General features: G+C 35.0%; 1 protein-coding gene across 1 annotated transcript in view; it reads right to left on the bottom strand.

Moving 5' to 3' along the window:
* The window catches only part of LOC108520814 (dystrophin-like), a gene marked incomplete at its 3' end in the record, with an annotated part of 50,186 nt that extends 38,140 nt beyond the window's left edge, over positions 1–12,046 (bottom strand). The window contains exons 1-2 of the mRNA XM_017860358.1: positions 12,041–12,046; positions 9,019–9,136 (exon numbers count right to left, since the gene is read on the bottom strand). Coding sequence (XP_017715847.1) covers positions 9,019–9,136; positions 12,041–12,046 — 124 coding nt within the window. The remainder of the gene's footprint in view (positions 1–9,018; positions 9,137–12,040) is intronic.
* Between the last annotated feature and the right edge of the window lie 687 nt (positions 12,047–12,733).

The following is a 12,733-nucleotide window of genomic DNA, read 5'->3' as shown; positions in this document are numbered from 1 at the left end:
GAAAAACTATTTTCAACTGGTTTATTTATTTAATAGTTATGTTTATTATGTTTAATTTTCAAATTGGATGAAGAAAACATTTGTTAACCCAGATCTTTCCCCTTAAAAAGAAACATAATAAGACATAAATAATTAGAAAACACTATTTATGTTCATAATTATGGTACATCACTTTAATAAAAAATATTTTTCCTATTATAAACTCACTTGAAAGATTATAATTAAATATAATCGTAACAGGTAATTTGGATTTTAAATCCTATTCAAATATATTTTGATATTAATCATCTTAAACAATTTAAAATGAAATACATTTATGAAAATGGAAAACATTCATTTCATGACAGATAATTAGTATTAACATGACTTATAGGAAGAAAAGCATACTTGTTTTTTATATGTAAGTTTTATATACAAGTTATAATTACTCTGATAGAACTCTGAAATTTATTAAGATATTAAAGACCATTTCTATTATTTAACATATATTTCCAAGTACCTTATTAACTAGGTACTACTAGAAAATAAAAGAACCATGAGATTTATATGTGAAGAAACACATGACATTATGAACCTCATGATGATGGTTGATGATGGTTAATTGTATGTGTTAACTTGGGTAGGCTATGGTTCCAAGTTGTTTGGTCAAACACCAATCTAGATGTTGCTGTGAAGGTATTTTTTAGATGTGATTAACATTTCAATCGGCAGACTTTGAGTAAAGCAGATTACCCTCCATACTGTGGGTGGGCCTTCTCTAATCAATTTTGAAGTCCTTAAGAGAAAAGATTGAAGTCCCCAGAAAAGGAAGGAATTCTGCTTTCAGATTACCTCTGGACTCAAGATTGCAACATCAACTCTTCCCTTGGTCTCCATCCTGCCAGGCTGTCCTACAGATTTTTGACTTTTCAGCTCCCACAATCATATGAGTTAATGGCTTAAAATCAATCTCTCTTTCTGTATGTGTGTATATATACACAATATTATTATATATATTAGTATTATTACCAATCTCTCTCTCTCTATATATATATATATCTACACACACACACAAATTATTAGATACAACAGAAGATAGATGCAAAGAGAGAGAAAGCAGCATTCTAAACTCTAATGATAATGGTGAAATTGATAATACAGGTTAAATATTGGACTGTGAGTTTTCAGATGATGATAACCTAGATAAATATTCTCAGGCACAAGGACTGATTAATGCACAGTATATTTCTAATGACAGAAAGGAAATATGATATTTTAATCCACTTAATTATTCAACAGGAAGAACTTCACCACATAATATTTAGCTGTAAGAATTTTAACAATCCTGTTTTGCTAAAGGATGTGGGATAGATATATTATGTCATTTGTGATGCTTGTGCACCAAAATTTATTTGATACAAAAAGTTTGTTGCATTTCTTTTTTATTATTTATTATTTATTTAAGATGGAGTTTCACTCTTGTTGCCCAGGCTAGAATGCAATGGCATGATCTCGGCTCAGTGCAACCTCCGCCTCCTGGGTTCAAGCAATTATCCTGCCTCGACCTCCCAAGTAGCTGGGATTACAGATGCCCGCCACCATGCCTGGCTAATTTTTTTATATTTTTAGTAGAGATGGGGTTTCACCATGTCAGCCAGGCTGGTTTCAAACTCCTGACCTCAGGTGATCCATCGCTTCAGCCTCCCAAAGTGCTGGGATTACAGGAGTGAGCCACCGTGCCCGGCCTGTATTTCAATTCTTATTAAAATTTCTCATAAGATTGTCTTTCACTATCTCTTTATTCTTCCATAAGAATTTTTAGAGTAACTTAGACATATAAAAAATAAAAAGCTAAAGCATTCATCAGACCTACAAGGCAAATAGTAATGGCTACTTTCCCTGGTATACTGACGGCTGCCTCAGAAACCTGATCTACCTAAACACAACAATCTTTAACCTTCAGCTAAAGAGTTTCTGTACATTATTCATAGTATCATTAAGAACTAGGATGAAACTTATGTTACTTGAATGGTTGTACAGTAGCAGAAAAAGGAAACCATACAGGGTGGCACCTATAAATTCATTATTCAGGCCGGGCATGGTGGCTCAGATCTGTAATCCCAGCATTCTGGGAGGCAGGCAGATTACCTGAAGTCAAGAGTTTGAGACCAGTCTGGTCAACATGATGAAACCACATCTCTACTAGAAATACAAAAAAATTAGCTGGGCATGGTGGTGGGAGCCTGTAATCCCAGCTACTCTGGAGGATAAGGCAAGATAATCACTTGAATCTGGGAAGTGGAGTTGCAGTGAGCGAAGATGGCACCACTGCACTCCAGCCTGGGCAATGGAGCGGGACTCTGTCTCAAAAAGAAAAAAAAAAGTATTATTCAGTGTGTGTCTAAATGCACCTATATTGTAAGTTGGCAGGGTTGGGGGCTGCGTAGGGGTGGGTGGTGCTACCTCTTCTCAAATTTCTTAAATGTAAACCAACCTCTAGGCTTTTTCCTAAGTTCACTTTTCTTTGCACCAGGTACCCTTTCTCTGTGCAAGCTCGGCCACTCCAGGTAACTTTCAAATTCATGTCCAAAAGTAACATCGACTCCTACAATGTCCATGTTTTCAACCATTTCTTTAAAATCTCAGTATGGTCATATAGCTTCACGTTAAGCACATTACTTTGTCTCCCATAATCAACTCCTTGTCCTGAGTTTGTCTCTGGTTACGACATTAATCTTCCAAAGAACTCAATCTCCAACTCTTAGAGGCAGGCCTTCTCTTAGATTGACAGTTTCATACATGCAATCAATGTCAAAATCCTGTTAATTCTAGCTCCACCTTATGTCTCAATTTCACTTCTTTCTTTTTACTCCATGGTCACTGCTCCAGCTTGGGCTCTCTTGCCTAACTGGTCTCACTGACTTCATTTACTCCCTTATCCTCCACAACACACACACACACACACACACATACACACACACACACACACACACACTCTCATGCTGATATTCCTCTTCCACCCCCACTGTTAACAGGTTTAATTACGAACTCTCTTGTCATCAATTCCTGAAATACCCTTCCCTCTCCAGCTTCCTTCTGCTTTTCAAAGTCTTATTCATGACCAGGTCAAATTCAGCCTCCTCCTGGAAGCATTCCACTAAGCCCTCATTTAAAACTCCTCCTCTAGTTTTCTCTCAACATTTTGTAATACTGCTCTACTGAAGGACCTATCCTAAACTGCCTTGCCTAAATATACTTGTCCAAGTACCCACATTTGATTGTGAGCTCTTTAAAGACAAAGGCTGAATCTTACTTTTTTCTTGTATCCCCTCTACCATCTATGATGTTAGATAGCACAGAGTAAGCATTCAAATGTTTGCTGAACTGAACTGAACTCTTTGGTTGCCAGCGGCATCCTAGTGGATGTAAATTTTGAGAGCTGCTTGTAGCTATAACAGGTTGACAGCAGGTGCTAGATGTCAAAAGGAGGAAATTTATATGGTTGACTCCACTTCTTCTAAAATAAGCAACTCTCTAATAGACAATACCTGAGAGGAAGATATTGGCTGGCATTTCGTTAGCAACAGAGATTTCATAAAATGTGGAGAACAACAGAGCCTTTTATTTCGCCATGAAGGATTTCATACATTTGGTTGCAGCAATGAATGATGGGTTGACAAAGCTGCGATAAAACTGTCAGTTAATTCAAAATCATGTGAGAGTTTTTTTTATTCTCATACAGAAGAACATTCTCCCCTTCTATGGCCCTATATACCCATTCTTTATGCAATATAATGTGAACTCTTTTTCTTAAAATTTATGAGCTATCACTAAATTTCTCTAAGAATTCTGGACTGGGTTGAAAAATCCTTAGCTGAAAAAATAATTCCAAAATAAACAACTCCCTCTTAAAACTTGGAATTCTGTTTCAGAAGTCCTTCCCTTGGTTTAAAAGGCCACATTATACACCCTTCATATTCTTCCCATCTCCGGTTCTCTCTGTACCAAATCCATCTCATCATAACAATATGTACCATTTAATGAGCATCTAATATGTGCCACACATTTACTTTAGAAACAGCAGTAATTTTACTTTCTTAATTACCCTACCAGCATAAGTACTATTATTAGCTNTGAAAAAATAATTCGAAAATAAACAACTTCCTCTTAAAACTTGGAATTCTGTTTCAGAAGTCCTTCCCTTGGTTTAAAAGGCCACATTATACACCCTTCATATTCTTCCCATCTCCGGTTCTCTCTGTACCAAATCCATCTCATCATAACAATATGTACCATTTAATGAGCATCTAATATGTGCCACACATTTACTTTAGAAACAGCAGTAATTTTACTTTCTTAATTACCCTACCAGCATAAGTACTATTATTAGCTCCACATGACAGATGAGAGAACCACAGTTTAGGAAAGAGAATTAACTTGGCTAAGGTTACACAGCTAATAGATCATTGGGGTCCACTAGTCTGTACATCTCCAACACATGCAAAAGACAATCCTTTGGTTAGACACTCAAATACATAGAAGTCAAAAGTATCAATAGGAGCAGCAAAAAATGTATATCAAGACTATAATAACCTGAGGTTAGTCCTAATATTTTAAGTTGTCAGATAAATATATCTTCCTATTTTTTTGACTAACCAGCCTTTTCCATTTGATGTGTCTCAGGCTTTAAAATCATATAGACATGGGCTTGAATTCTACTTCCTCACTTGTCATCTTCCTAAGACCCTAGACAAGTTACGTAAGCTCTCTGAGTCTCAGTTTTCTGTCTCTAAAATGAGAATAGTAATATCTAGCTACTAAATTTATAGAGAATAATAAAAATTTTGCAGTATTTCCCACAAAAGGCTTTCCCAAATATTTGTTTAATTCTATTTCCATGTCTTATTCCATCTTTTCCAAAGCAACCTTCTCCTGTCTGCCTTTTAAATCTCTCTTTTTGGGGTGGTGGGGGGTGGGGTGAAATAACTAAACAGCTACCAAAAAGCTCATTAAATATTTTGCACTAAACATTCAAAGCACCCCAATAGAGTATAGTTAAAATAACAAATGCCAACATTCACTGAGCTTTTACTACAACTCTGATCTCAGTGTTCTACATTAATTATTTCATCTAATCCTCCCGACCCATGAGATAGCTATAAGTGAGCCTATTTTACAGAGAAGGAAACTAAGAGCAGATAGTTTACTGAGATTAGTCATTTGTTCAAGGTTACAAAACTAACAAGTGGCCAGTCTAGGCAGCCTGTCTTTTAAAGTAATGCGTGCTATTGCTGTGTAACCCTGAAATGGTAATGGTGGGGGTTACAGAGGGAGAAGCTACAGAAACAAGGCTCTTAAATCCAAATGTTACAGGAACGGCATTCACCAATATTATTTGTGAAATAAACAGAATGATAAAAGGAAGCCGTTCTTTCTTTCCAAATCCTCTTCAGTGCTATGCAAGGTATTATGGTATTATGCTTTGCAGTATTAATAGACATGAACAAGAGTTTCATATAATTCAGACGCCTCCAAGGAAGAAAATTTAAATTCTTCTAACCTTACCTACTTTTGGTCCCCTGACCCAGCCCTTTTGCAGAAGAAAATGACCAGGAATGATTGACAAATTCAGAAACCAAAGAGTTAAAGAAAAATCAGCAATTTGAACATTAGAAAGAGGGAGAATTTTTCATTTGATCGCATTTAGATAAAATGTATTCTCTTACCTAGATTATTACCTCATGATTTCCATCAATATAATTACCTGAATACAACAGATACCATGGTAATAGTTTCATATAGTAAAACATGGTGGTGGCTTGCACACCCAATTACTTGAATTTTAACATGAATATTTCTAGTAGACAGAAATAGCTTTGTACCGAACTTTTCTCTTGATAGACTGCAATAACTATGTATAGATTTTCCCAACTGTTCAGAGTTATGAAATGGGATTTACCAAAGAAAGAAAAATGTTTCAATATAGTATTACATACATATATTAACTATTTTTTTCTTTATTTAGCTGATTTCTTTTTGAGTATTTCTAGAAGTTTCATGGCAATAAAAAGGAAGACCAAAATCATCAAATGAGAAAACACAATTTTATGAGCAAGTATTTTATTTCTGTCCTTTCCCTGAAAACCAAATCTTTACTAAGAAAATTCTATTTTGAATACGATTGAAAGTTTATGAGTATTGAATTTCCATCCCATTTTATAGATTTCAAATGGAGAGATAAACCGAAGTGTAGCAGGGCTGCAAATGACATTGTTTAGATAAACATATCTTGTCAGAATATCCTGGTACCATTTAGAGGCTCCAGGCATATTTGGAACTAAGATTCCAGCTTAGGCTCTTAATAAGCAATATGACACGTCTCGACAGATACTTGCTTTTAAGAAAATGCTTGCTTGGACCATTTGGATTAGAGTCTTTCCACTATGCTGCCAATATTCATAAAGGTATTCATTCCTAAAACACAAAAGCTTAGAAAAGAAGAACTATTCAAATCACTGAATATTGGCAGAGAGATACAAACTTGCCCTCTGGTCATTCATTTTTAATCTCTATCATGAAAAAGTCAATGCAATATCAAAAAAATGCAGGGGATAATGGAAAATGTTCAGACAATGTTGAACAAATACTGTATAATACATTCATGTGATTTTCCTCTTAGGGAAAAAATTGAAGTTATTTTTCATTAGTAAAATAACAAACGACTCTCTGTATAGTATGTTCAGATTTGCATAAACATCATTGCCAAATTTCCATATTTCTCAGGCAAGAAACTGATCACTTATCTGTGTAATGGGAATTCAGTCTCATATTGAGCAAATCACTCACTAAGATTCACTCTTTTGGGTCAGTGTGTTCCAACCTGTTGGAGAACCCTCAAGGCTCCAGTATGGTGGAGGAATGCTCTGCTAAATCGATTGTACAGCTATCTATGTTGGTCATTACAAGGCAATTTTGCTCTTGCCTTGCAAGTTATACATATGACATCCTATAATTTACACAAACTTATAGAATATAAGTGCATTCTTTCTTGTTCAAATTAGCTATGCAGAGGTTGACTAGTTTCTTACCAACTCTGTTCCTCTTCCTAGGCTCAACAGTGTACACTATTCCCATACTTTCCTCGCAGTTAGGTGTGACCATGTGACAAGGTCCATCCAACAGAATATGAACAAAATTAACACACACCATTTCCAGGCCTGGCTCACGACAAATTTTCATGAGTAATACTTTCTTCATCTGCCCATTAAATGCGTATGAGTCTTATGCTCTGAACACAAAAGATGGAAGGAGTTTGGGTTCCTGAATGACTTCAAAGAGGGCTGCTTATTTTGGACTACACTAAAATAAAGAAATTTCTACCGCAGTAAGACTCCAAGATTTGGGAGATTACCTGTTATAGTGGCTAGTGTTACTAAAATAATACATTAGCATACATCCACAGTCATTGTTTAAGGAACAATGAAGAGTTAAAATTTCAAAACCAAGAACAGCCTATGTTAATTAGCAATCCCAACAACTGAAAGAAGACATGTCTTTAGGAAGTGAATCAAAACATACATAATTGCAGACAAAAGAAGTATTTAGTCTTAGTCCAATGATTAAGGTCATTAACAAAAGCAACAAAACAAGATGGGAAATGGTAAACATACTAGAAAGAGCACAGATTTTCAAGCCTGAAAGAGACATTTACAAATTCCAAGCTCTGTTCTTTGCTTGTTTTGTAAACTTCAGCAATTTGAATAACTGATCTTGGAACTTGTTTTCTCATCTGTAAAATGGGGATTATAAAATATAGCTCACAAGATTCTGTAAAGATTTTTTACACACAAACAGAAACACACACACATGCACACACTATCTAATGCTTATGAGGTACTGAATAAATACTAGCTATTATCAATAAGTATTTACCCAATATGTGGAAGTATGACTAATAATATTTTAAAATATTAACCTTTTACTCTGGTTACTCTTTCACTTTCCCCAACATATTGACAACTAGTCATTTCCTTGGGGAAGGGTTAACATAGCAGAATATAAATTATGAAGACGTAGATTCTCATGGTTTCCGAGTTTCAAAAGTCTAGGCCTGGTAAAAGACAAAAGATTTCAAAGACAGAAAAAAAAGATGGCTGAAAGGTTTTCCTCCTTCCTGCACTACAAAGGATTCCTTGGGTTATAGGAAGGAAAATGAGGGGATATTGCGGAGGAAGCAAGACAATTCAATACCAGTGTGTGCCCCTGGAGGGAAGGAAGGTAGAGAGAAGTGAGGAAACCTAGAGAGATCTGAGAGAACCTGAAAGCAGAGCTGACCTGGACCTCATTTCTGAGGAGAATCTCTGAGGGAAACCGGGTGGCGAGTTTCTCCTGCTCCTTCCTCTATCACTCTTCCTGACCCCATGGAAACCCACTGACACAACACACAATCACTGTGAATCACTCCCCATTAAACACATAGGAGTGTATGTCAGAAGAAAAGAATATGCACAGCATCTAGTCAGATGGGTCTTACCAAAGTTCCTGCCCACCCTAGTATGGCATAAGATACAGTACGATGATTTTTGATATTAAAAAATGGGGGCATCAAAGTAGCAGAGACATATCCAGATCTGAAAGTCACTGCAGACGGGAATGAAAGGTGGCCCAGGAAGAAGTCACTGCCTGCTTAGACCAACAACCAAGGATATGAGGGAGAGACTAGCATCTCCATGGATGCCAGCCCAGATGACAACTAAAGAACAAATGTTCTGCCACACTGTGGTCACCACACCCATCACTGCATGCTTTGCAACTATATAAGCCCTGAATTGATTTAAAAATGTATTTCTTCTATTCAATGCAATTACATTCAGTTATTAAAAGGTAACATTATGGACTGAAAATCTCAGCACAATTGTTATCATTTACAATTATTTCACATTAGGTTTATAAATGTGAAGGGGGTATATGAACTTAAGTTGTTATTGAAACTTCGCATGCATCTTGCTTTGAGTGTCCCATACTTGTTAGAAAACTTACTTCGATCCGTAATGATTGTTCTAGCCTCTTGATTGCTGGTCTTGTTTTTCAAATTCTGGGCAGCAGTAATGAGTTCTTCCAACTGGGGGCGCCTCTGTTCCAAATCCTGCACTGTTGCCTGTAAGAACAAATACCGCTTAGTATCGGGGTTCTTCAGTGTTGTGTATTCCTTTTACATAATACAAAGTAAAATACAGTTGTAAGACCAGCCAAAACACTTTTAGAAATAAAAAAGATGTCACTGTGTAAGGGTTTATAGAAAACAATTTAACAGGAAATATGTTTCATTCTTAGATATCAAAATATTTCAAATGAAAATCTTGATTATAGATTTTCTTCTTTATTTAAAGGCTCATATGGAGTCATTCCAGAGTACCTCGGATTACTTAAACCACTGTAAGAGTGCCTTGGAGTAAGAAATGTTCATTCTGAATTACGACAATGTATTTAAAAGATAGATAGCTTATTTATACTACAATATCATTGTGCTGGTGTGATGTCAAAATTTTGGGAATATATTTATTTTTAAAAACGAAAAAGCACAGAACCAATTTTAAGAGATATTACTTATTTAACTTCACCGCTACCCTACCCCCTGAGCATTCCTCACCTGTCAAACGAAAAAGGTGGAAGCTAGATTGGAGCCTAAATCAGCTTTTTCTCCTAAGCGGCCTGTCCAAAGAATCACCAAACCTTTTTGCCTCACCCCAGAACTTAATTAACATTAGTGGGAAAGGGCGCTGCAAATCTTGCCGATTTTAAATAAATTATCTAATTAACTTTATGATATTAGGCAGGGTTTGGAGAGCATCAGGCTTAGGGGAGGTTGTATTCCTATTTCCCTGTATTTATGTAAATGGACTTTAATATGCACTATTTTAAATAAAAATACAAAATATAACAAAGTCAACAATTTTTTAATATTTACAGGTAGTAATGTAAACCATTAAGATATTCTTCCCTTTCTTCAGTGTCTATTGTCTCTGTCATCTTAGTCTCTCTGGATTTAAGGACCAAAATCGCAGAGATATTTATGAGGAAATTGATGAAAAAAAGGCATCTGACTAACTCTGGTTCTAAAACTCAATAAATTTTATTTTAATTGGGGAAACAAAAGTAATATTTACTGTTAGTTTGTAAGCAATATGTGACAGATGTTTTATCTACATTTTCTCATTTTTTTTAATAACAACCACACTAGTAAACAAGCCAGCAAGTTTGTATAATTTTAAATATGATGTTCTACCACATGAAGCCAATGAAGATGAAGAGATGAAAGTGGTAGATAGTAATGCATCTGAAACTTATATGAAACTTAGTTATTTACTCTGTTCTTTGACTCCTGCTGATTTTCTAATCATTTTTGGTTTTGGAAAGGCCAAATTTTGATCATTACATAGTGTTTCTTTTGTGAAGAGGTAGGGAGACAGGCTTTGTGATTTAAACTCAATTGCTTTGGGTAATAGTAAAATAATGCAACAAACTTATCCAAACATTGTACATCTACTCCAGGCACTTTCTACTCTCTGTATTGAAAAATTGGAGGGGCTAACTTTTAACACATTTTCCACATTTGTAAGCTGTGATTGCTCAGAAGAAAAATCCAATTTTCAGGTTTCTAACTTTTATGGTTTCTTTATACAAAAGAGTGTTTGAAATATGGAACAAACTGCCAAAGACAGCTATTGAAGTAAGTGGCATAAGTCAGTTGGAGAGTACTGAACAAATTTTAAATAGGAACCATATAGTAGCAGATAGATTTTATGAAATAAGATGTTTCCCAGTGTTAGAATGTGAAACTCTGGTCATCTGTGACATGGGAAGCTGAAAGGTTGCTTTGGAATTGCCTACCCTAAAATGTTTGAATATGTTCAATAGAATTTTTAAAACGGACTTACCCAGAAATCTCAGATGAAGTCAAATTTTCACCTCAAAGTTAACAAAGAACTTTAAATACACAGAGCTGGCAAAATACATTAATTCATTTACTCATCCATTCATTTTAATAAATATTTTTAAGCACTGGGCACTATTCTAGGCACTATGCATGTGGCAGTGGACAAATATGTTCAGTATAGTGTGTATCTTAAATGAAAAATTGTGTTTTTTGATACTTGGAAATTTTATATAACAAAGATTATCTTTATTGGGTTGTTCTTCTTTGATTTGATATTAATTCACCCTCAAATAACCAGTTTTTTTGCTTCTCAGTTTTAGATACATTACTCAATGTTTGCTATACTTTTTTTCCTTCTTTTAAGATTTCAAAGTTCATTTAAGAAATCTGTTGTAAAAGTAACTTGATCAACTTTAATCTGAACCTTACCAGGCTCTAAATTAAACCTGACCATAATGAACAACTTTTATTGCTGAAATTAGCAAGCATGTCAACTTAGACTCAAAACAAGCCATTTTCCTCTCTAATGAACAAAATAGGTCTCAGGGTATTGTGAAACCTGTTCTCTAGTTGGGTGATTCTCTAATTCTGCTGACAGACACATGCTTTGTAAGCACCTGAGAAGATTATTAATGACATCTTTTGAAGCAGCCTCCTTAAAAATCTAAGGAGATTCACAACTGCAATACAACTATGCATTTCTAAAATATTTCAAAACAAAATTTCAACTTTTTATCCCACTCTTTGGTCAACACATACAAACATTCATTTCAACAAAGAAGCTGTAAAATAATAATGTATATTGCTATGGGATTTATCATACACTAATAGGCTCTTTACTTAGTGGTCTTTTAGTATAGCAGAATGGGAATTTTCTCCTTTGATTCCCTTTCTAGAAATAGAGGGATTTAATATGGCATACACTTCACTTCAGTATTTTTTCATTAAGACACCATAAAAACAGTGGTTAAAATAATTTCTTGCTAATAAGAACACAAATATATAGTGAGAGTAATGATTATTTTCATTTGGTTTCCTTTTAGTGTATTCTATTTACTTGCTACTATAATTTCTTTGACTTCACAACTTAGTTTTATAATTCCAGAACTTCTCAAATAAACTCACCTTCATCTCTATTCCTTCCAGCCACCCACAGATGAGAAAACACCTTAGATCTAATCATTATTCAAACTACTTGCCTCCAAAATATCCATCTACCAAATTCTGTTCTCTACCCCCAATCTGCTACCCCTATCAGATGTTACTCTCCCAAACATGCTGTTCCTAGTATTATTTTCATCCTCATATGACCTCTGGTTCTTTTCTGTTTCCTCAACCTAGCTTTAGTCATAACAAACAAGTAGAATGCTAATTGTGCTTATTTATTTCTCTGATATGATCCCAGATAGTTGTTACACAAATAACTTAAGTGAACAAAACTAAAATCATTACATGCTTACCAGTACCTAAGCATGATAATTGATTGTGTCTACATGGATTCTATCATTCTAGAAGAAACAAAACACAGGAGAAGGAAGGAATCAATGCTATTTCTAAGGAGTCATAAGTCAGCTACTGGGCTTTACTAAAAACAGCTTACCCCTTGGAGATGAGAATTCATCATGGATTCCACTAGCTGAGCAAAGATGGAGGAAAAAAAAAATTCTTCAAATACAAAGTGAATCAGAAGTCTTTAATCTTTAATCCCCCCAGAGTTGAGTGAAGTGGTTATAAATAGCAACCTTATGAAATAGGAAGTTAAACAGTGAAACCATACGTATTATAACTAGGGTATTTTAGGCTTTTAGACAAAATTAC

The sequence above is a fragment of the Rhinopithecus bieti genome, unplaced genomic scaffold, assembly GCF_001698545.2.
Source record: "Rhinopithecus bieti isolate Rb0 unplaced genomic scaffold, ASM169854v2 scaffold_55202, whole genome shotgun sequence".
NCBI lineage: Eukaryota > Metazoa > Chordata > Mammalia > Primates > Cercopithecidae > Rhinopithecus > Rhinopithecus bieti.
Note: the sequence above shows the minus strand (reverse complement) of the source record. Positions and strands in the feature narration are given on the sequence as shown.